Source organism: Staurois parvus, unplaced genomic scaffold, assembly GCF_062004578.1.
Source record: "Staurois parvus isolate SC_StPar_1 unplaced genomic scaffold, SC_StPar_1.0 ptg000094l, whole genome shotgun sequence".
Classification (NCBI taxonomy): Eukaryota; Metazoa; Chordata; class Amphibia; order Anura; family Ranidae; genus Staurois; species Staurois parvus.
In genome coordinates, this window is record NW_028317890.1 from 2,161,251 (window position 1) to 2,185,000 (window position 23,750).

Genomic DNA, 23,750 nt, shown 5'->3' on the forward strand with positions numbered 1-23,750 from the left:
TAAACTTTGGTGAATTATGTCAATCCATCCCACTGTTTTCTGCAAAAAGTTGGCGGATCCATCACTACGTATAGTCATACCCTTCCACTCTCCTCTGGGCTCTGTAATAGAGATAGTCTGGCTTTGCTCAAAAACTCCCAGTCTGTCCTGAATTCCCACTTAACATCAGTTAATTCCCACCTAATCAGTTACTACCTGCTAAAAACATGCTCCAATGGAAGGAGCGCCAGACCAAATGGCAAAAATGTCCAAACTGATTTATTGGTTTGCCCTAAATAATAATAAAAAAAAAAAGGCAAACACATTTTGGAGGTCAGAAAACACTCCCTTCTGTGCTCCTTTCATTGGTGCATTTGGTAACCTGCTGGGTATCCACTGGAGGGCAATTGTCTGTTGTGAGCAGCCCAACCTGAGGCAATGGGCACTCCAAATGTTTTTTCTTCTCACTACTTTGTATGAACTCACATCAAAATCCCAGTACATCTTCAATGTTTGATTTCTTCATTGCATTTACTACCTGCTGACTAGCCTCTGTAAGTTAGCTGCTTGGCTACCACCACTAGCTTGAGGCTGGCCCCCTATCTCTTATTAATAACTGATGTGATCCCAACAAGAAGCTGTTCTCAGAAGTGCTAGTGGTGTGATTGTAGGGAGACACTTAATAGGCATGTTCACTAAAGAGGGCACTTGATTACGGAAGCTGCTGTTCAACAAAGGCTTATAGCTGGTACAACAAGCAGGTTTTTGTTTTTTCTTTCAACCCAGCGGACTGAACAAAAAAAAAAAATGTAAGGGCTCGCTGTACTTTATTATTATTATACAGGATTTATATAGTGCCAACAGTTTGCTCAGCGCTTTACAATATAACGGAAGACAATACAGCAACAATACAGATCAATACAAGAGAGTTAGGAGGGCCTGATCCTTGGAGCTTACAATCTAGGACATTGCATAGTTAGTACAGGGAGCCCCTCCGTTTTTTTTTATGCTCAGCCCGCTGGGCTATTGTGTTCTGACAAGGGGACTGCCCCCCTGAACAGAACCAGAACAGACAGGTCAGCACTGATCAGATGCTGATTGGCAGATGTTTTTCCAGCATGCCTGTTTGACAAAAGCCTAACAGGCTGCTGTACACATGGGTGAATGTTGGCCGGTTTCTGTTGAACCAGGTTTTAACCTTGTAGTATGACAACTCTGGCAGCTGCCATAGAGGTACTATGTCTAAGCGCCTCAGTATATCCTAATACAGCAGCATTCCATTGACAATGTAATGTAGTCAAATGTGGGATCAGGTCCTGTTTATTACTTTCCTTATCCCTAAAAAAGGCATTAAACTCAAAACCATTGGATGTGATGGCTGCATTAGTTTTATTTTTTAGGCTCTCTGTTTTCACCTGGTGATCTGGCCAGTAATACACCTCCTGTATTAGAGTGTTCCCACTCTGGCTGAATGAGCACAGGGGGCACAATTGGACAGCAGTATTGTTACTCTGGAGGGAGGGGAGTGTTGGATGTACTAGCAGATTTAAATACACTAACACATAGAAGCAAAACTCCAGCTAGCACTTTATAAGCAGTTACAGCTTTTGGGGGAAAGGTTACATAAATAACGAAAACTGATCATTGTAAGCACTGCCAGTGTTGTATAATATATGTCTCATCCCTGTAATGGATACATCTGCAAGAGAGCTTGCTTTTGAAAAAATGACAGACGTACTGGTCAGATCACCAAATAAGAATAAAAGAAGGCCAAAGAAAACTAATACAGCCATCACATCTAAGAATAGGTAAGCCGCAATATAATAAATGTTTGCTTTTGGGTTTAAAATTGGTTTAATATGTCTGATTAAATATACACAGGTGAGCTTTACATAAAATCCCTCTTAGATACAACTAATCAATTCAAAGCCAGATCTTCCCTAAAGGGAACGTAAGATAGAAATATGGAAGCTGTGAGAATAAGCATGGAGGATGGGAATTCAGATTGTCAGACTGCATTGCTTGTTCTAGGTCAGTAATTTGTCAGGCTGCACTGCTTGTTCTAAGTCAGTAATTTACTACGTAGTGAAACAAGGATCAAGGTGACCCCCTTGGAACTTACATATGTTAAATCAAATCAGCTGTGGAAGCTCCAATACTTCTGTTCCCATAGATTCCATTTAACTCAATTAACATTTAATTAACATTAATAAACAATTACATAGGCCAATGAGCACTGAGGAAGAGTGCTTGTCTCTTGAAACGCATCAGTTGCATCTTACCCGATGGTAATGTGTCTGGTGGCAATTGGTCTATGATATGCTTGTGTTTTTTTTCTCTTTTGATATACATGTTTTATTCAATAAACAGTTTTACAATAATGTACTAGGCTGGTGTGCCTTCTTATGCTTGTTTATAGGCTTGGTTGTCCCCAAATTGAAGAGGGCTGCAAGGCTCCAGTGCATACATTGGTTCGTGATGGTGGGTGCATACAGTGTTCCATTTTGGATGTTCGACCTGACAGATTAGTGCATTTGGGCAACCTGACAATTGGACTGCCAGGAAGATTGCTACGCCTGTAGCGCAGACATTTTGCATGTTTGTAAAAGTTAAACAATACTGTTTTATTTATTTTTTTAAAAGCAAAAATCACACTGCTAAGGTCCCATTATCTATACACAAGGATTGTGAGTGGAATCTCTGGTTAAAAAATAACCCTCCAGATTGAAGCCTACAGCGAGGTATAAAAAAGTATTGTATAATACATATTTATTTTAAAGATCATTACCAATTAAACTTACTCTCTCTGTGACAGATAAAAAGCTTTGCAAGGAAAAAAAAAAAAAAAACGTCTTACCATAGCGACACTTGTATTGGCACACACCATTTCTTCCACCAAGGAGCTCCAGAAAAGAGTCAAAATAACCATTGACGGCTTCAAATCCATCCCGAACAGCTCCAATACCCCACTCAGAAGAGGCCTCCTCGGGAGGTATCTGAGTGGTTGTTATATTCTCCGCTGCTTCTTCTGTACTCAGTGCTATGCTTAGTGCTATAGAGAGCACTGTAATTCTCAGCAGAACCTTCATGTCTGTGCTAAGCTATACGATCAGCCTCTGTGCTGTACACCTCCAGTCCGTGCACTGTCTCAGAGTGGACTTTATACACTGGAATGGTGACGGAGGTGAGGTCACAGCAATAATAAAAATAAAGAGAACACACAGTTCAAAGGTTGGCCTTAGTGGAAGTCAGACTAAAAGCTGATTAGTCAGCCACTGAACTGGTGATATTTCCAAATTTGTTCAGCAAGTCTACTATCTTGGACTTGTCCCTAAAATTTCAAGGTGCACGTGATTTTCCACATGCACAAACCAATAGCACAATAATCAAATATTGAATGAGATATAGGTGGACAATGGTCTGTATTTAGGGATTTATTAACAAAATATTTTCAAATTTATTTTTTTTTAGCAATAAACTATATATTTTTGTATGTTTATGGAGACAAACTAGAAGGGTTGATTTAACAGGAGTAGAGACCATGGACTGAGCTAAATGACTATTCAAAAAGCTTATTTAGGCCTCATGCACACTGGGCGTTAAAAAGGCAATTTTTAGGAGCAATTGATTTTTTTTTTCTGACTCTAAAGTCCCGTCGTGTTAGCCTGTGTGTCCATGCGCACATAAGTGTTTACAGGCATTAGAGGTGAAAAAAAAAACCCCACTACCAGCGTGTGCAGGAGCGGCAGCATTTTGGAAGGAAAACTGCATGATGTGCTAAACCACATGTGAACATGCGTTAACGCTTGGCATGTTTAGTGCTTAAAGTGGTAGTAAAGTCTATTTTTTGATGTTTTACCTACAGGTAAGCCTTTGATAAGACTTACCTGTAGGTACTGTAAATGTCTCCTAAATGTGCACGGTTTAGAAGACTTACTGATGTCACCAGTGTATGCGCACTGCACTCTCAATGGAAGGCATTGCATCAACTGAGAGAGCCCTGCCGCGGCCAAGACTACCGCTCGCATGTGCTGGAGTGATGTCATTGTGGCTCGGCCAAACGGCCGCAGCCTATGAACCCAGAAGCCCTGGGGAGCTGTGACAGCACTTCACTGAAGGGCTTCGGTTTCAGGTGAGTCTTTCAGAATGTGCTAGTATGCAATGCATACTAGCATGTTATGCTCTTCACTTGCAGGGAGATTTTTTTTTTTTTTTAATTTTTTGCAGTTTACTACCACTTTAAGAATGACTCATTTTAATAGCCAGAAAAAAAAATTATTATTATGCCCAATTAAAAAACGCATTTACAAAAACACAAACACAGGATTTTTACTTGCATACTAGATTCTACTCATTTAGCAAATCACCATCAGGCAAGGTACAGTAACTTTTTATTGAATCTACACCTTCAAATAAAAACGTGTATTAATAGAGATAAGAAAGTTGCCTTTTTCTTGTGCCTTCTGGAAAGGTGAGTTCTTTATCTGTCTTTGCCTTTTTTTTCTGCCTTCTGGAAATATGTGTTCTTTATCCGTCTTTGCGTTTAGTAATTTCAGCCTGCTAGCCAGAACAACCATTCCAAAATAAATAAGTGATTTATTATATCAGAACTACTCTTTTGCATACTAGTTCCAGGTCAGGCACTCAAAAGTATTGAACCCTTAGAACCGCCATGACAGCTAAGCAACTAGCTCCAACAACCAGAAAAATGTATGTATAAGAAAAACAAAAAACTGTGGTTTAGAGCTATCAAACACCTGTCACTAGCCACAGACACTGATCATATACCTACTTATGTAAATGCTAATCTAAAAGTATAGATCTGCAAATTCTACAAACACTCCTATTAGATTCTCATTCTATGCAGTTCGCTTTAACACCCTTCCCCCAGAATACTTCCCTTTCCTGCCATTCACCAGAAGTCAAAGGAAATGCTCTATACTTATGGGTATGGAGAAACATGTGATTTACTCTGTGGGACAGCTCTGGGCCAATCAGTGCTCTCACAGGTATGTCCAAGGCCATGTGTAAGCTATGAATACTCTATTGCTCTTGGTAACTGAATGGGGCCATAGGGCAGAAAGGACAGCAAATACTGCATATGCTTTTGGTACAGTATGCATAAAGGGTTGATTATCTTCAGACACATACCCAAAATTAATAGGATAGATAAAAACTTTATCATAAACTACAAAGATTTGCAGAGTTGATGATTATTTCTAGCGGTCTATATCCACTGTTAGTTAACCCTTTATCCAGTTTTAAGCTGGCAGCTGAACACAGAAATGAAAGGATAGAGTAGCCAGATGAAGAAGTCAGGAAACTCAGCAAGAGGTCCTTATCAGTATATGACTGTCAACTACCCAAAGACACAGATTCAAGAGAATTTCAAGATGGTGGAAAGTTCTTACCAGGTTATTTGGGCAGGTAGATGGCTATGCAGATATGCTAAAGTTATAAATACCAGACAGCAGGTATTAACATAGCCTATGTATACTGTCCATCAGTATTGTATGTTGAGGATTGCAATATATGGTTTGATACAGAATACATAATTAAAACTGAACTATTGATATTTGTATTTCCGTAAAAATCCCACCCTTAATAAGATAAAGCAAGAGCAATGTACAACATGTTGCTGTGATTCTGTAGAACTTTATAAAGAACATTATGAGATTTTCTTCTGAGAACTGACTCACAGGACAAAGGTCTATAGAAAGATGAAATGTATTGATTACTACAGTGCCTCAGAGATTACCACATCTTCATTATATCTGCAGCTAATCAGGACTATTTTTGTCCTTTACAGCACTATTTGTTGGAATAAAGGTTACTGGGCCTTCTTTGTCCAGCTGTGCTAGCACATAATGGAAAGACAGTTTAACCAGTAGCAGATGATTGCAGCTGGGTGAATCAGGGCCATTATTCCGGGTCCTAGACTAGATTTAATTTGTGATACACTATCAATGTCCTGTCACTTTGAAAAATCATACGCCTGTATGAAAGGGGTTTTAGACTGAACCACAACATGTGTCTATGGGTGGGTAGATGTAAACAGATGTATATTCGTTTACATTCTTGTTGTTCAGGTCCATTTTTTTTAAATGAAACAACCGTGTCCAGATCTGTTGAAGACGAACAGAACCGATGTAAACCGAATGCCAGCCATTTGCATATGTTCTGTTTATAAACAACAATGTTTCTTACCTGAAAACGGACATAACTTTGTTTTTGTCACCTCTGATTGGTCTCTGCAACAACTAAAAAAAATGAATGCAAAACCAGATGTAGACTGAACTGAAACTAAAATCGGTTTTTAAACGAATGTGATTGAACAGATGATGTCCATATGAAAGGGCCTAAAGGAAATGTGTGCACAGCTATACACAGGGGCATATTTATAAAGCAATGAATCTGACATTCAGCAAACAGTCTCTGTAGTAGAATCTTCCAGGTCCATGTGTTTTAAATTACAGTGATTTTATTCTTCACTAGAGAATGTTTGGTGAAAAGTTTATAAATACTTATAAATGTTAATGTAAAAACAGAGTGCACATCATCTTCATTTGGAAACATGCCAAAAAAAAAAAAATACACAGGACACATTTTGATTTTCCATAGAAATGTAATTAGGGGCAGGATGCAGTGCATGTCGATACAAAGATTGCCATCTGAACAGAGAGACAATTCCATCAAACTGTTCTTACAACATTGTCTAAATACAGAACACTTCACATCCCGAATCCCTCAAAGACAAAATACAAAAAGGTCATCTAAAAAGGGTTATAAATAGGTCATTTGTTGCCACAAAAATAGATTCTGAAATACAAAAACATTTTCACAGAATTGTAGGAACATAACTGTACCTATCCAAATGGATTTATGTAGATTGTGGAGCACAAAATGTGATAACAATGACACCTTTTGAAAGGGCACATTTGGAAGAATCGAGGGTACAAAAATATAGGTTTTCTTTTTGTAGGACTCTTACAACCATTCCATGGACATACACATGGGAAGCTAAGGCACTGACCTGTCAGACAGTAGAGAACAAAAGCTGGTAACTAAAGCCATTTGAAGGATGCTTAGCAGGATACAGGCGATACTTTTGTATTGTTAAAGAACTCCAAGATGACAAAGTGATGACGGGAGCGTTGAGTACTTTGTACTTCTCACTGTGCCCTGGATTCAGAGATTTCCAGGTGCCAAGGTGAGGTTCTGGTGTGCTTTGTAAGCTAACCATTGTCTCAAAAACCCCAACAGACATCTATTGAGCACATAATTAAAATTTTGGCCAGTTGCACAGCACCTCACAGGGGGGGGAAAAGAATGCCAGGACCTGAACTTCACAGCTGAAATTTCTGGATTGGGGGCAGGGAGGTAAATAGAAAGCAAATCACTGCTACCCCAATCTGAAAGATCTAGCAACCCTGGTTTTCATAGAGAAATAGCTCTCCTTTTTGAACTTTCTAAAGTAAAAGTTCTGCCTAAGAGCAGACAGTGTAATGTGCCACTTACCTATATTAGCCAGGAAAGCCTCTATGTGCCCCTCCCTGACTTAGTTTTACTTTGTTACTGCGGCCCAAGTTTCCCTGACCTCATCGCTAAGCCTTGCCCATTGCCATCCCACTTAACAACTAGTAGGGGTTCTTATACTGGATAGTGGGATGACAATTCACAAAACCATCAAGTCGGGGAAAGTAAGGCCCCAGTACGAATGTGAAATTTAATCAGAGTCGCACATTAGGGGCTTTGCTGTCAATAAAGGTAAATCACAAGAAGGTAATGAAGAGTTTTAACATCAGATTTAACAAAGGCAGTGGAATGCATTTTTTTAATATATAGTGCAGGATATTGCCAAGCTACATCTTAAATGTCATTCACAAACAAACAATAGGGGGAGAACTGTAGCATTCCACCATAAAACAGCCACCATCACCAGGTTTGCCCTTCCTGAGGAATTTTAAATATAAAAAACACAAAACTGCACACCATTCAGCTTGATTTGACACATACACTTGCAGTGGAGATTAATGCACCCATTATGTGGCTGATTTTTGAACGCATGGTACATTTATTTTTTCCGCAAACATTGGACTAGTTAAATTGTTTCTAAAATATTGTACAGTTAGAGCAGAGTGAATCAATCTGCTCAGTTCCAGATCAGCGGGGAAGTGAGATTGTTATAGCCAGAGAAATTCATTGAATATCAGTTGATTCGCCAAACTCGTATTTTCAAACAGAATGTAATAGCCATATTTTTGTAACTGGTATCAGGGTCTCTCTCCCCTCCCTCAATTTTGCCTTATGTCAAGGACTAGGTGGCAAGGGGTCTTAAGGAATATTAAAGGGTTCAGTACCCATCACAATGCTGGCATTTAGATGGGAAATGCCAGATGTTATTATAGAAGTGATTAAATAATAAATATATATATATATATATATATATATATATATATATATATTTTATTTTTTTTTAAACAACACACGTGGTGCAACTGTGGAAGATCACATGAGCAGACCAGGCAGATTGCCTGTGGAGCTCATCTCTACACCATATAAGGTTGGGTTCAGGTGGACATGGCTAGGTATCTGTTACAGAAGTACTTGTGCACTGCTGCTTATAGGCTGTAGCTTTTACCTGATTTCAAATGTGTGAGTCATGGGACTCATCTTTAAAAATATATAGAAAATGCTAATACAGATGTTGACTTTCAGAAAGGTTTCCAGTGCACGTGGAGGTAGTTTTGGGACAGTTGATAACCTTAATGAAAACAAACATCAAGCTACACCTCAGCTGAAGCTGTGCTTTGCAGACACATGGACCAAGCTCAGATTTACTAAAGCTGGTTATAAACCAAGTGTTTCAAGTGGTTCCTGAAGATCCAGCTGTGATGCCACTGTTCAGTTGTTCAATCGAAGTATTGTGGGAGGATGTGAAGGAGCCAGGCAGAAAATTCTTGTAAAATTTCCCTAACTGCAGCTGCATTTCAGCTGTTTTTTGGACAGTGGCTGAAGGCAGCCATTGAATTAAAATTGCCAATCAGTGGGGGGGAATAGTCTATTCACGGTGTTCGTGAAGTTGGAGGCATCTGTTACAATTTTTTTTGTTCAGCCTACAGGCTAAAAAAAAAAAAAAAAAACCCACACGCAATTCACTGTGCATAGCCACCTTAGTCACAGGTACACTGTTATGCTCTGCAAAGGGCGAGAGGGTGAGATCAGATATGCTTTCCAAGTGTGTATCTTCTTTTAAATAACATAGATGGCATTCTATGATCATGCTACTCAGGGTAAAGACCTCAGTTTACTGCAACATATGGTATGCTACTCCAAGTGGATGCCAGAAACTGTATAACTGTTTTTTGGATCTCCAGATGGCAATAATTATAATGTCTTACACTGAAGACAATAAAATTAATGTGCATTAGACCAATGGGTGAACTGACATACAGGTTGCCATATTAACATGCTATCCGGAGAAGTACAAATGATTCAACCATCATACCAAAAGGCTAAGCTGACACACAGGGTCCCAAAATAATTGTATACACAAGGGTTACAGACATGAACTTCCACTGTCTTAGAGCACTACACTGGCATATGTCTACCATTAAGACAGATTCCCGCTTAGTACCCTCTCTAAGCCAGTGCCTGCGAAGCATGATTCCCAATAACCACATTGTAAGTGATAAGAAGTCAAAAGTGCTCTAAGCGCTCACCTTATTCATCTGGGCAGCAATTTATAGAAATGTCTCTTTACAGTACATAAGAAATGAAATCTAGTTGGGGCTTGAATCTGCTTAATCAAGGATTTCACTTTTTAGGTAATCAGACATCTTTCCCAAACATTTCATATTCAAAATAAATCTGTGACACAGAAGCAAATACCAAATAGGCTCTTTGGCTCAACATGAACACTGGAATCTTGCAAATTGCTTTTCCAAAAAGGTCAGATCATTAAACAATAGGATTATATAAATAAGCAAAAAACTGTCACCAAAAAAAAAAACAAAAACAAACAATGTGCTCTATTAAAAAAAAAAAAGAAAAATGTATGTGTCAATGCTGACATCTTAGAAGGCAAAAAGTGACACAAACCCTGCACAAAATAGGTGGGCAATGAAATCTTCTTTTGAGGTCTCCAAAGCATGAAAGGGTTAGGCTGACTTCACAAACCTTCTTTGCTTTAGATCTGTGTAGGTTTGGCATATCCATTGGCTTCAATCAATGCACACTTGTAACTCTGTGTATATGTTCACCTGTATTAGTAATTTAATAACACAAATATTGGATCATGTCCTCCACAAGTGATTCTCCCCAGTATTCTGGGACTATTGCATTTTAGTTCATTGCTAGCAAACTGGGCAAAGCACAGTCTGGAAAGCTTTGTGGCTGAGATGTGTTTTCACATAACGTAGGTGTGGATCATGCCAATTCAGATAAGCGACACGGTCTTCGGAACTCTTGACCCCGCTCATGAATCCATTTATTGGATACTGCAAAAAGAAAAAAAAAGATTTTTTTTTTGCTATAATTTTAGAGTCAGTTTCTGCAGTATGTCTCATTTTAAAAAAGGTATCCACATAGTATTTATGTGGTTAGCCCAATACTACTGATTTTGACAGGAATGAATGATGTTCATTACATTAATGGGTTCCTTCAGATTTTAGTGGACACCTCTAGGCTGGCTTCTGTCGAGGGAGCATGACTGAAAAAGGTCTGCCAATCAGCTCTGTTCTGCCAATCAGCAAAGTGTTCTGGCGGGGGCTGTCCCCCCTGACCCAGTGGCTCCTCCTGAGCTGCCTTTTTTCCCCCCCAATTCAGCCTGCTGAGTTGAACAAAAAAAAAAAAAAAAAAACTTAGTATTTCCTAGGCTTTAGACTCAGACATACAAATAAAGATATTAAGGGGACAAATCTAAATCATTTATATTAAAAAAAACAAAAACAAAAACAAAAAAACACACAGCATTTTTATATAGTGAAGGGGTTACTCGCTACTAGAGCTAGCACCTTCATTCTGCTTTTTGGGAATACTTGTTCCCTCTGACCCTCCACCAATCCCACTTTCTCTTGTGAAAAAGAAAAGATATGCCTCTCATCTGCCACACTCTACAGGAGGGGAAAACTGCTTCTCCTATCACAGTTGTTTGTATCTTGCCATAAGGGCTTGGTTGCATACTCCCAACTTCAGCACTAACCTACAACCAAATTGTCCAAGAGTCTTTGCCTTCCCAGTCTACTTGAACTGAACACTCTCAGCTCATCCACCAACACCATACTTTATGGCCAAGGGATGATATTATGTACAGTAGATGATTAAACATTGTCAAACAATGTCATAATAACATTCAAGGTAAAATTGCAAAGACTTTGACTCTGCTTTTCACATATTGGTGAAGCCCTGCCCATCTTTACTTCTGAGACACTCTGACTCTCTAAGGTGCTCTTTTTATATCCAATCAGGTTACTGGCCTGTTGCAAATTAGCCTAATTAGTTGAAAATTTTTCTTCCAACTCTTCCTTGTTAGTACTACTTTGACAGATTTTTGTTGCCACCTCCCAACCTTTTGGAGACGTGTTGCTGCCATCTCTTTCAAAAAAATGACCCTATTTTTCTGTCAGCCCATCTGGCTCCACCCTCAGACCACCTTCTTCCCCTCCTTTCTTTGCTCATCCCAGGCAAACATCCCCAATCCCTTTTTTTCCCCTTCAGATCACCTCTGTTTTTCCTCTATTCTCCTCCCTCTCGCCCTAGTACTTCTTCATTAAGTGTTTGATGCGGAGATGCCTACGATAGCCAACACAGTGCTCTCTATTTCTTATAAATAAGCCATGGAGTTTTTGCCTCCCTATAGTCCATGATATCTTGTTCATGCACATGTGCTGTATTTATGTATTATGGTGGAATTCTTTCAGACCGCACCTCTGTACTCTGACATTCCTTGTGCCTTACTATATTTTCTACTCACCTGGAAACACCTAATAAACTTTAAAAAAAAAAAAAAAAATTAAATTTTTTGTTTCACAAAGTTTAGGTTCATCTTTTGACAAAAAAAAAATGCACATTTTTTTGCAGGTAACAAAATGTGCATTTATTATTTTTTGTTGCAGGAGCCTGTAAAGCATTGAACCAGCGATCATCAGATCTCTGTTGCCATGCAGGTCTCCTGCAGATCTGTCCTGTCAGTATATCTGCTTGCCCATACATCCAGGGCAAGCAGATACACTGACAGGAAGAATCAATGAACTACCACTACCGGGAACTTCTCATTGTACTGCTGTTGGGGGTGTGTGTGTGTGGGGGGGGGGGTGGTATATCGAGCAGCAGCTGCAGCATGTAACATGTTCCAAAAGGTGAACTTCTCCTTTAATGGTACATTTTCTTATTTAAACATTTGATATATTTTCTATTGTGAATATGATGATTTATTGGATTTGTAAATCATTGCAGTCTGTATTTATGTAGATTTCAAAAACGGTGTTCAATTTTTTTGAGGAAGAGGAAGAAGAAGAGGAGGAAGAAGAGGAGGAAGAAGAGGAGGAAGAAGAGGAGGAAGAAGAGGAGGAAGAAGAGGAGGAAGAAGAGGAGGAAGAAGAGGAGGAAGAAGAGGAGGAAGAAGAGGAGGAAGAAGAGGAGGAAGAAGAGGAGGAAGAAGAGGAGGAAGAAGAGGAGGAAGAAGAGGAGGAAGAAGAGGAGGAAGAAGAGGAGGAAGAAGAGGAGGAAGAAGAGGAGGAAGAAGAGGAGGAAGAAGAGGAGGAAGAAGAAGAGGAAGAAGAAGAGGAAGAAGAAGAGGAAGAAGAAGAGGAAGAAGAAGAGGAAGAAGAAGAGGAAGAAGAAGAGGAAGAAGAAGAGGAAGAAGAAGAGGAAGAAGAAGAGGAAGAGGAAGAGGAAGAGGAAGAGGAAGAGGAAGAGGAAGAGGAAGAAGAAGAGGAAGAAGAAGAGGAAGAAGAAGAGGAAGAAGAAGAGGAAGAAGAAGAGGAAGAAGAAGAGGAAGAAGAAGAGGAAGAAGAAGAGGAAGAAGAAGAGGAAGAAGAAGAGGAAGAAGAAGAAGAAGAGGAAGAGGAAGAGGAAGAAGAAGAAGAGGAAGAAGAAGAAGAGGAAGAAGAAGAAGAAGAAGGGGAAGAAGAAGAAGGGGAAGAAGAAGGGGGGAAGAAGAAGAGGAAGAAGAGGAAGAAGAAGAGGAAGAAGAAGAAGAGGAAGAAGAAGAGGAAGAGGAAGAGGGGGGAGGGGGGAGGGAGGAGGAGGAGGAGGACTGCAGTGTACATTTTCTTCCAATTTGTGAAAACAACTAAAACCGCTTTATGTCCATTGATCCAATATAGGCAGAGCAGCATACAATTTCCTTGTTTGATTATGCTATGCAGGCTGCAATGCAAGATGCATTAACAAAAGGCTCACACTCACCCCATTTATTTCCAACTAATACAGGACAAGCTGCATGCCTCGTACTATAATCTCCTTCTCCACTTTCAAAGAGATTGTACCAGAACACCGCTGATCCCTTTGGAAAAAAAAAGGCAAATATGTACAGGTATAGCTATAGATTTTTAGAACTAGATTTCAAGTATATTTGTTAAAGGCTAACAATACAGTGAAAGTAACAATACTGCAAACACACACCAACGTTATGTATCAAAAAAAAAAAAAATAAAAATAAGAAAAAAGGAAAGAAAGATCGCCAAGAATTACTAAACCACCACTGGGATGATGTTAATATCTGGCAAAGTATAATCTGTGTTATCTTTAGCAACCAGTACATAATAAAGAAATGATTTGATCTTTAAACTTTAAAGCAAAACTTTGTTTTGCCTATGTGGGGTAAACAACCACTTATGGTTGTACTTATGGGCAGCATAGTGGCTAAATGGTTAGCACTTCCACCTGGTGGTACTAGGGTCGTTGGTTCGAATCCCAACCACAGCACCACCTGCCTGGAGTTTGCATGTTCGCCCTGTGACTGTGTGGGTTTCCTCCGGGTACTCCGGTTTCCTCCGGGTACTCCGGTTTCCTCCCACACTCCAAAGACATGCTGGTAGGTTCATTGGCTCCTGTCTAAATTGGCCCTAGTATGTGTATGGATGCAAGTTAGGGACCTTAGATTGTACGCCCCTTGAGGGTTAGGGACTGATGTGAATGTACAATATATATATGTAAAAGCGCTGCGTAAATTGGCGGCTCTATATAAGTAACTGAAATAAATACTATAGTCATGGTATGCCTTTTCCTAGAAAAGTTTAAATTTAATCAATAAAATATAAGTAAACAAAAGTAATACAAAACTGCACAATCCAACATGAATATAAAGTCTAAAAAAACAAACAAACCAGGAAGTCATACCTTTTTAGGGTAAACTGCTGCTCCTACTTCTGGAAAGACTGTAGCACCACCTGCCTCCACATCACTCATCTGAATAAAACGAAAAAATGAAAGGGTTTATTCTTGCAAAGTAACAGAAAATTATGAGTGTGGTGAACTATCCTCTGGAAAGTTTCTATGTACAGTCTTCTCAAAAACAATAGTTTATTTTCTAAACTGCAGGTAATAGAGGTCTACTGAAGTCTGCTATCAGATTGCAAGTCCAGTTCTCTGCAGAAACCAGCAACAGGGAGACAAATGAGTGAACGGTCCACATCAAGTCACATTGGATGACTGCATGTGAGGTCAAACAAAACATTAGAACTAATATGTACATGGTCGGTGGATGCCCTCCCCAGGGATTACAGTGACCAGCATAACAGCAGGACCTGCAATACTCTGTGACTTTGCTAGCTGCACCGTTTAGAGGTCATAGACTTTCCACATCTCTCACTGTTTGCATCATTAGGCACTTACATTTGAGTACGGCGGGTTTCACAATGTGGTGTACCAATGTTTTTGTATGGGTTCTCAGACTAATGCCTTGATTGCCCCATCCACGTAAAACAATGTATGGAAAGTGGGGGGACGACGACTAGAGAAATGCCTTGATTGCCCCATCTACGTATAACAGAATAGATGGAAAAGGAGAACGAGCTGAGGGAAAACAGTGGGGTGTAGAGAGCGGACTGATCAGCGGTCTTGTACTCAGTCAGTTCTCAGTCTTGGAGGCGGCATGGGACAGCTGCAGTGTCACATTCATGCTGCAGCAAGATGGTGAGAATGTATTTTTAATTTTTGGTAACCCCAATCTTCCCCTTTAGTTTAAAATGTTCAGCAGAATCTTAAATACATGCATACTTTATTTCTGCTTTATAACTGCATCTATAGTCAATTCTGTTCTTGTAACTAGTGTAGTAGGGAAATGATATAACACCTGTCAGTTTTGCCATCTTTGTCTAAATGGAGGAGATTTCCATTCATTTCCTGTCCCACAGCCAAACAGGAAGTGAGAGGAAATCCAGCCAAAGCGAGGGAATCCCAGTGTGTCACCATGGCCACCAGAACTAGTATCCCCATTGGAGGATTTCCTCTCTATTGTTCTGATGTTAACCCAAAATTTGGGATTTCCTTTGACTTTGTAGTTTTCCTGTTTACCATAATCGGCAAAACTAAGAGGGTGAATCTCCTGGGGGGTACAGACAGCAATAAAAACAGGTGTTCTAATCCCTCTCAACCCTTTCCAAAACTGAAAAAAAGTGCTTTGCCTTTAGTTACACTTAACTCAGAACATTTTAAACATTTGACAAGGATTCTTATCCTTTCCAATTCAAAGGTTTGGTTAGATAACTTTTAAATCCTGGATGGGGTAAGTTGCAAGTTTTACAAACAGCTTTGCATAAAATAACTTGTGACTTTGCATATTATGTAAAATGGTGATCTGTGGTGGTGATCCCTATTGGAAAGATGGCATCCTGAGCGGGCTGACGGACTTTTACAGTGGGGCAAAAAAGTATTTAGTCAGCCACCAATTGTGCAAGTTCTCCAACTTAAAAAGATGAGAGGCTTGTAATTGGCATCATAGGTAGACCTCAACTATGAGAGACAAAATGAGAAAACAAATCCAGACAATCACATTGGCTGATTTGGAAAGAATTGATTTGCAAATTATAGTGGAAAATAAGTATTTGGTCACCTACAAACAAGCAAGATTTCTGGCTCTCACAGACCTGTACCTTCTTCTTAAAGAGGCTCCTCTGTCCTGCGCTCATTACCTGTATCAATGGCACCTGCTTGAGGTTGTGGACAGGTGTCTTTCATACTGATAACAAGTTCAAACAGTCACACTCCAAACTCCACTATGGTGAAGACCAAAGAGCTGTCGAAGGACACCAGAAACAAAATTGTAAACCTGCACCAGGCTTGGAAGACTGAATCTGCAATAGGCATGCAGCTTGTTGTGAACAAATCAACTGTGGGAGCAATAATTAGAAAATGGAAGACATACAAGACCACTGATAATCTCCCTCGATCTGGGGCTCCACGCAAGATCTCACCCTGTGGGGTCAAAATTATCCCAAGAACGGTGAGCAAAAATCTCAGGACCACACGGGGGGACCTAGTGAATGACCTGCAGAGAGCTGGGACCAACGTAACAAAGGCTACCATCAGTAACACACTATGCCGCCAGGGACTCAGATCCTGCAGTGCCAGACGTGTCCCCCTGTTTAAGGCAGTACATGTCCGGACCCGTCTGAAGTTTGCTAGAGAGCATTTGGATGATCCAGAAGAGGATTGGGAGAATGTAATATAGTCAGATGAAACCAAAATAGAACTGTTTGGTAGAAACACAACTCGTCGTGTTTGGAGGAGAGAGAATGCTGAGTTGCATCCAAAGAACACCATACCTACTGTGAAGCATGGGGGTGGCAACATCATGCTTTGGTGCTCTTTCTCCGCAAAAGGGACCAGGATGACTGATCCATGTACAGGACAGAATGAATGGGGCCATGTATCGTGTGATTTTGAGTGCAAACCTCCTTCCATCAGCAAGGGCATTGAAGATGAAACGTGGCTGGGTCTTCCAACATGACAATGATCCCAAACATACCGTCGGGGCAACGAAGGAGTGGCTTCGTAAGAAGCATTTCAAGGTCCTGGAGTGGCCTAGCTAGTCTCCAGATCTCAACCCCATAGAAAACCTTTGGAGGGAGTTGAAAGTCCGTGTTTCCCAGCGACAGCCCCAAAACATCACTGCTCCAGAGGAGATCTGCATGGAGGAATGGGCCAACATACCAGCAACAGTGTGTGCCAACCTTGTGAAGACTTACAGGAAACGTTTGTTATATATCCTTTGTTGGCAATGACAGAGGTCAAAGTATTGAGATGAACTTTTGATATTGACCAAATACTTAATTTATTTGCAAATTATGCTGGAAAATCTTTCCAAATCAGCCAATGTGATTGTCTGGATTTTTTTTCTCATTTTGTCTCTCATAGTTGAGGTCTACCTATGATGCCAATTACAGGCCTCTCTCATCTTTTTAAGTTGGAGAACTTGCACAATTGGTGGCTGACTAAATACTTTTTTGCCCCATTGTATACCATTCATGAGCACATGGAGATCAATATGAGTGAGGCTAGTCATACAAAGCAGCTTACCAACCACTGGAACACCTTACTGGCAAAATGTGTTTGGCACTGTGAGCACTTTAACCATTGGATTCAATTTGCTGGAATTGTGCAAACAATTCCAAAAATAAAAAAAAGTCCCATATTTTTTTTGGGACAGAGTCAAAGATCTAATTTTTTGGTATTTTGAACACTGGTTTACTCAACCTTTGGGTTTCTTTTTGTATTTAGCGTATATTCATTTATCCACTCTTTATACTGGTGAGATTTTTATACATGATTTAGGTTAATTTGATACACAAGGGTGTCATTTTCAAATCTGATTGTGTACATTTATTGGTTTACATGAATATCTGATATAAGTTCAGCGTTCAGACTTACGGTGCTGCCGCCATTAGTTGACTGAGCATGGGTTTTAGTATAATTAAATAAATAATTGATCTATAAAAACTAATACCACCTCTTATAAAAAAAAAAAAAAAAAAAGGAAGAAGTATTACAGCAAAATCGTGCTTACGAAAACAGAGAATAAGAATTTAAAGTGCAACTAAAAAAGGTAAAAAACTTATTTATATATTTTTTTTTAAATGTCCCAATGGGGACACTAGTTCTGATGATGAAAACCGTTTTTGCCTTTAGTTATACTTAATATGTGACAGCAAATGTACTAAAGCAGTATTAAATCCCCCCCCAAAAAAAAAAAACATTGAAGCTTACTAAGGCTGGCCATACATTATACATTTTTCTGTCCAATTTCCTTTAGATTTACCTTCAACTATGTAGTGCAAGAGCCTGCCTAATTGGATACAACTGAAAGTGTTGTTTAGACTAAAAACCATATAATATGAGGTCAAACCTAAAGCAAAATTCTCAAGAAAATTGTATAATGTATGGGCAGCCTAATTCTTAGATGTGGTGGCAGTATTTCCTTTCTTTTTTTCTATTTTCAGCTGGTGATTCAGCTAGCAAGTCTGTTTTTCAACAGCAGAAGCACTCCAGCAGAATGTATCAGTTTGCATGGATGAGACAAACCACATAACAATGGCAGAAGGGATTCAAAGGATTAGGTTTTTTTTTATTCATGCAAAACCTTTATCCCAAAAAGGAAAAAACTGACTACTATATCAGATTATAAAAAGTGTCAGCAGATTTAAATACACTAAACAAATTGAAGCCAAACTGCAGCTAATACATTTAACATTACCCTCCCTCTAGACTGACAATGCTGTTGCCTGCTGTTCCTCCTGTGCTTATTTCTCCTGAGTTGTGTCTCACTAATACTGGTGGTGTGTTACTGGCCAGATCATCAGGTGAAAAACACACAATTTGACTTTACAGAGACATCTCTAGTCAACAAGAACAGAAATAAGACACCAAGACAGCGGTCTATTATTCTGCATCAACTTACATAAAACAACCATGTAGCGATTCTGTTGCCTGTACCAAGCTCTTTAAAAGCATCAGGTTCATCTTTCTGTGGAAAACCAAAGTAAAGGTTTAGTGTGACACCGTTTTGTAAGAGCAAAAAACGTCCAAACATGCATTGTTCTGGTCATCAGGGAATCGGTTACCTAAATGTGTTAAAGGTGTTCTAATGCAGCTCATCACAATTACTAGAATTATTGGGAGGCATTCAATTTAGAACAATGCAGAAACATGCTCAGACACAACATTCATTGATTAATCACTGATCAGGTTTTTAAAAAAAAAAAAAAAAAAAAAAAAAAAAAAAAAAAAAAAAAAGGGGGGGGGGGTATAAATCAAATTTCAAACATCGCTTGGGCTTTGAACCCATAAATCAATTTTCATGCTGCAAAACCACCAGAAGAACCAAATCAGGTGTAGTAGTAAAAAATGTAACATTCCAGTTAAAGCAAAACTCCAAGCAAAAAGCCAATTAAAAAGAAAAAAAAAATACTACAACACACACACAGGATTTATTCATTAAATTAAAAAAAAATGATTTTAAAATGCTCCCAGCACTGTACAATCTTATGCACTGTAAAATCAGCCATACACCTAGTTTATACAATGATGCGGATTTACTAAAGAAATTTAGAATGTACACACAGACTGTGTGCAGATTTTCTTCAGTTATCCAATCAAATGAAAAGCAAGTTATTTCTATAATCTGCAAGACTGGATAACTGAAAAATATTCATACCATTTAAAAGCGCAGCGTAAATTGATGGCACTATATAAGTACCTGAAATAAAATAAATTGTGTGCATGTTTTCATCCTCTTGAATATCCAGACTAGTGTTAACACTAGGCTGATTTATGAAAGTGTACAGAACTTCTCTCTCAATTAACATTGACTATTTTTAAATACTTATGTAGCTACCATTAGTAAAATCAATTGGAAAGTATATTGTATCTATTGTTATTTGTTTTAAACTTTTTTTTACATTTCTTCAGTTACATCCTGGTTTCCATGCCTAGGCAACTGATGTCATACATCCCAGGAGTCTTCAGGAGGGGCTTTCTCAGCTAAGGTAGATGGATTTCAGATTCCAGGAAGTAAATTCATCTTCCCTTATTTCAGATGGCCACAGCCAGAAATGCAGGAGGACCGTTTTGCAAAGTGATTTCTCAGCAAATTTAAGCATGGAGACATGGATGGGAGAGTTTGGTTTAAAAATTAAAATAAATAAAGTAGTGTTTTTGGATTATGCTGCTCAGATGTAGTATCGATCCTCTAGGATTATGCTGCTCAGATGTAGTATCGATCCTCTTGGATTATGCTGCTCAGATGTAGTATCGATCCTCTTGGATTATGCTGCTCAGATGTAGTATCGATCCTCTTGGATTATGCTGCTCAGATGTAGTATCGATCCTCTTGGATTATGCTGCTCAGATGTAGTATCGATCCTCTTGGATTATGCTGCTCAGATGTAGTATCGATCCTCTTGGATTATGCTGCTCAGATGTAGTATCGATCCTCTTGGATTATGCTGCTCAGATGTAGTATCGATCCTCTTGGATTATGCTGCTCAGATGTAGTATAGATCCTCTTGGATTATGCTGCTCAGATGTAGTATAGATCCTCTTGGATTATGCTGCTCAAATGTAGTATAGATCCTCTTGGATTATGCTGCTCAGATGTAGTATAGATCCTCTTGAATTCATACCCTACCAAGAGTGCTTAGAGTTGCTACATATGAATTTCACTGGTCCTCTGATTAAGTGGATTCAGTTAAAGCCTTACCTGTAAGCAATTAGGCAACACACCTGTGGAATTCAGGCATCCAATTTAACTACTTGCTCACCGCACTACAGCCGAATCACAGCTGCATCATGGTTGTCCAGTTTTGGGAGGCTGGGAGCAAACAAAAAAAACACTTTCTTATGGAGTACAGTGTTGCAGGACTGTGCAATTGTCATTCAAAGTGCGAGAGTGCTGAAAATTGGCCTGGGAAGGAAAGTAAGAAAAAGTGCCCCATAGGCATGTGCCGTTAGCCATGGCTGCATCACTCTGAAATGTGATCTATCACTGATCACTCTTCACAGCATGACATTTGTAAACAAGCTCCTATAAATTTTGTTGAAAGCTTTGTAAATGTCTGCAGTACACACTGCTCTTCAGACTAGCATTTACATGCAGACTGTGCACTAGTCCTAAGAGTGAAAGGTTGTACACCGAGCATGTTATGGTGTAATATGAGAAAGTGGAGGAGTTGAAAACAGGAAAAGGGGGTAGAACAAGGTGGATCTTAGCAATGTGATGATACACACAGAAAATACTAGAAGCTGCATATATATAAAAAAAAAAAAAAAAAAAAAAAAAAAAAAAAAAAAAAAAAAGGGTGGTGAGGCACTGCTCAAAAATAATTAAAGAATTAAAGGAACACTTTGAGATCTGATGTGTTTTCAATGGGGAAAAATATAATGTTGGATATCTATACTGATATGTACTGGGTAATGAGTTAGGAACGTATGGATGCCCCAGCGTTTGATAGAAATAAAAATGATCAACCTACAGAGGACTAAATTCAAAGACACCACTGATGCAGCAGGCTAGTCCATTTTGCTGAAATTTCATTACAGCAACTCAGAATGGTACTCAGTAGTTTGTATGACCCTCACGTGCTTGTATGGATGCCTGACAACATCTGGGCATGCTCCTAATGAGAGGACGGATGGTGTCCTGGGGTATTTCCTCCCAGATCTGGACCAGGGCTTCACTGTGCTCCTAGATAGTCTGAGGTGCAACCTGGTGGCATCAAATGGACTGAAGCATGATATCCCAGAGGTGTTCTATTGGATATAGGTCAGGCGTGCGTGGGGGCCATTCAATGGTATCAATTCCTTTATCCTCCAGGAACAGCCTGCATACTCTCTGCACATGAAGCCAGGCATTGTCGTGCACCAGGAGGAACCCAGGACCCACTGCACCAGCGCAGGTCTGACAATGTGTCCAAGGATTTTTATCCCGTTACCTAAAGGCAGTCAGGGTGCCATTGTCTAGCTTGTAGAGGCCTGTGCGACCCTCCATGGATATGCCTCCCCAGACCATCACTGACCCACCACCAAAACAGTCATGCTGAACGATGTTACAGGCAGCATAACATTCTCCATGGCTTCCCCAGACCCTTTCACATCGGTCACGTGTGCTCAGGGTCAACCTGCTCTCATCTCAGCTGTCCATGGAAGTTAACGCCTAAATAGGTGCATTTTCTTATGAGAAGGCTTGTAGTAAAATCACATGTACTAAGATAATTATTTAAGAGGTTATTGGATAGATTAGCGTGTCACCCAATGTATGGTCTCCATTCAGTAGCCAAAAAGAGGCATACAAAAAAAGGGGGTTGTGAAAAGAGATTCACAGAAAAGCGGCTACATAATGAACAGAACGTGACACTCAGGAAATAATTTCCAAAAATTATGCTTTATTACACATATATAGATATGACATATGGGCATTTGCCCTGGTTTACCATCACCTCAGTATGAGACAATACACACAGACCTAAAACCATTTAAAATGACACCAGAACCGGTCTAAATGTGTGTGCACACAGCAGGGAAAATGGCTACATGAGTCTAATGTCCCTGTAGCACAAACACACAGGTGAACACTTCCCTAGGGAGGTGTATCCAAAAATTATGCCATGGGCATACCAAAAATAGAGGATATAAGGGATTAAGCAGTAACCATTATGGCAAATCCCTATCAAGGAATCCAAAAATTATGCTATAATGTGTATATCACATGTATGCAATAGAGCAAGCACAATATGCGTCAAAAAGGAGAGTAGCAAGCCTCAGGCCTGTATGAAAGAAAACATAAATGTCAAATATATTATACAATACATTCCTGTGCCGGCACAAGTGGTTGGGGCCCATTCATCTGTAATATAGATAGCTGTTTCCTAGAGCTCTTGGATGGGAATATGCCCCATTTATTTCCAGGATGGAGGAAAAGATGCACACAGCAGCACTCTGCTTGAAATGGTTTCTTCACCACTGCATGTGGACTATACACCACTTTTGTAGGAAAAGATAGGACACATCCCAAAGACTCTTCTGCCTGTTGAGATATATATGATGGTATATCTTGTTTCCTATATATAGCACCATAATGTCCCCATCCTGTAGTGAAACAAACAATATGTGGAAAGTCACTGACAGAGCTAACACTCTATGGAAGATATATAGGTCATATAGATCACAGAGGACCATATATCTAATGTCCTGCAACGATCCACTCACCACCTGTGCTATGGATAACAGGAATGAAAGAGAAGTCCTTCATAGGTACTGCCATACAGGGCCAAGGCGGCCAAGGAACCACCGCTGACATCCGCCGATATACCGCGGGTTCCAGCCCCTTCTCGGCGCTTGTGCTGCTTAGGCTTGCCTCATGGCTTGTGAAGATGGCTTCCTCCTTATGGGTCAGCGTGCGTTCCACCTAGTGCGCATGACCGGAAGTGACGTATCTGACGTATGACGTCAACGCGTTTCGCCGATGGGCGTATCTCACTCAGCTTCGTCAGGACCAATGAAACAACCGCATTTCAATTGCCTATTTATAGTGGGTTGAGACCCACCCATTTATGCAAAACACCAACCTGCAGTTATCCCCAATGGAAAAAAGAAAGGGCTAAATACTTAGCACAGCTGCTGGTCATTGTTGAATATAATTAAAAATACAGACATCCGGAGACAGCAGAAAGGAGGGAAATTTTCATAATTTTGATGATGCATACATTGATCAAAAACTCATGTGTTAAATATATTCGTCAGCTAAAGCACCCATCACATTCTAACCAGAAGGT

At 39.7% G+C, this 23,750-nt stretch overlaps 2 protein-coding genes across 6 annotated transcripts in view; both read right to left on the reverse strand.

Annotated features, from left to right (window-relative positions):
• PLA2G12B (phospholipase A2 group XIIB) overlaps nt 1-3,138 on the reverse strand; it is a 38,282-nt gene extending 35,144 nt beyond the window's left edge. For both annotated transcript variants that reach the window (XM_089670733.1, XM_089670732.1), the window contains exon 1: nt 2,837-3,138. In XM_089670733.1, the coding sequence (XP_089526859.1) occupies nt 2,837-3,068 (232 nt within the window). In that variant the 5' untranslated portion in view covers nt 3,069-3,138. The remainder of the gene's footprint in view (nt 1-2,836) is intronic.
• A 3,446-nt stretch (nt 3,139-6,584) lies between these two features.
• The window catches only part of P4HA1 (prolyl 4-hydroxylase subunit alpha 1), an 86,059-nt gene continuing 68,893 nt past the window's right edge, over nt 6,585-23,750 (reverse strand). For all 4 annotated transcript variants that reach the window (XM_089670737.1, XM_089670738.1, XM_089670734.1 and 1 more), the window contains exons 12-15: nt 18,881-18,946; nt 14,323-14,391; nt 13,390-13,486; nt 6,585-10,478 (exon numbers count right to left, since the gene is read on the reverse strand). In XM_089670737.1, coding sequence (XP_089526863.1) covers nt 10,408-10,478; nt 13,390-13,486; nt 14,323-14,391; nt 18,881-18,946 — 303 coding nt within the window. In that variant the 3' untranslated portion in view covers nt 6,585-10,407. The remainder of the gene's footprint in view (nt 10,479-13,389; nt 13,487-14,322; nt 14,392-18,880; nt 18,947-23,750) is intronic.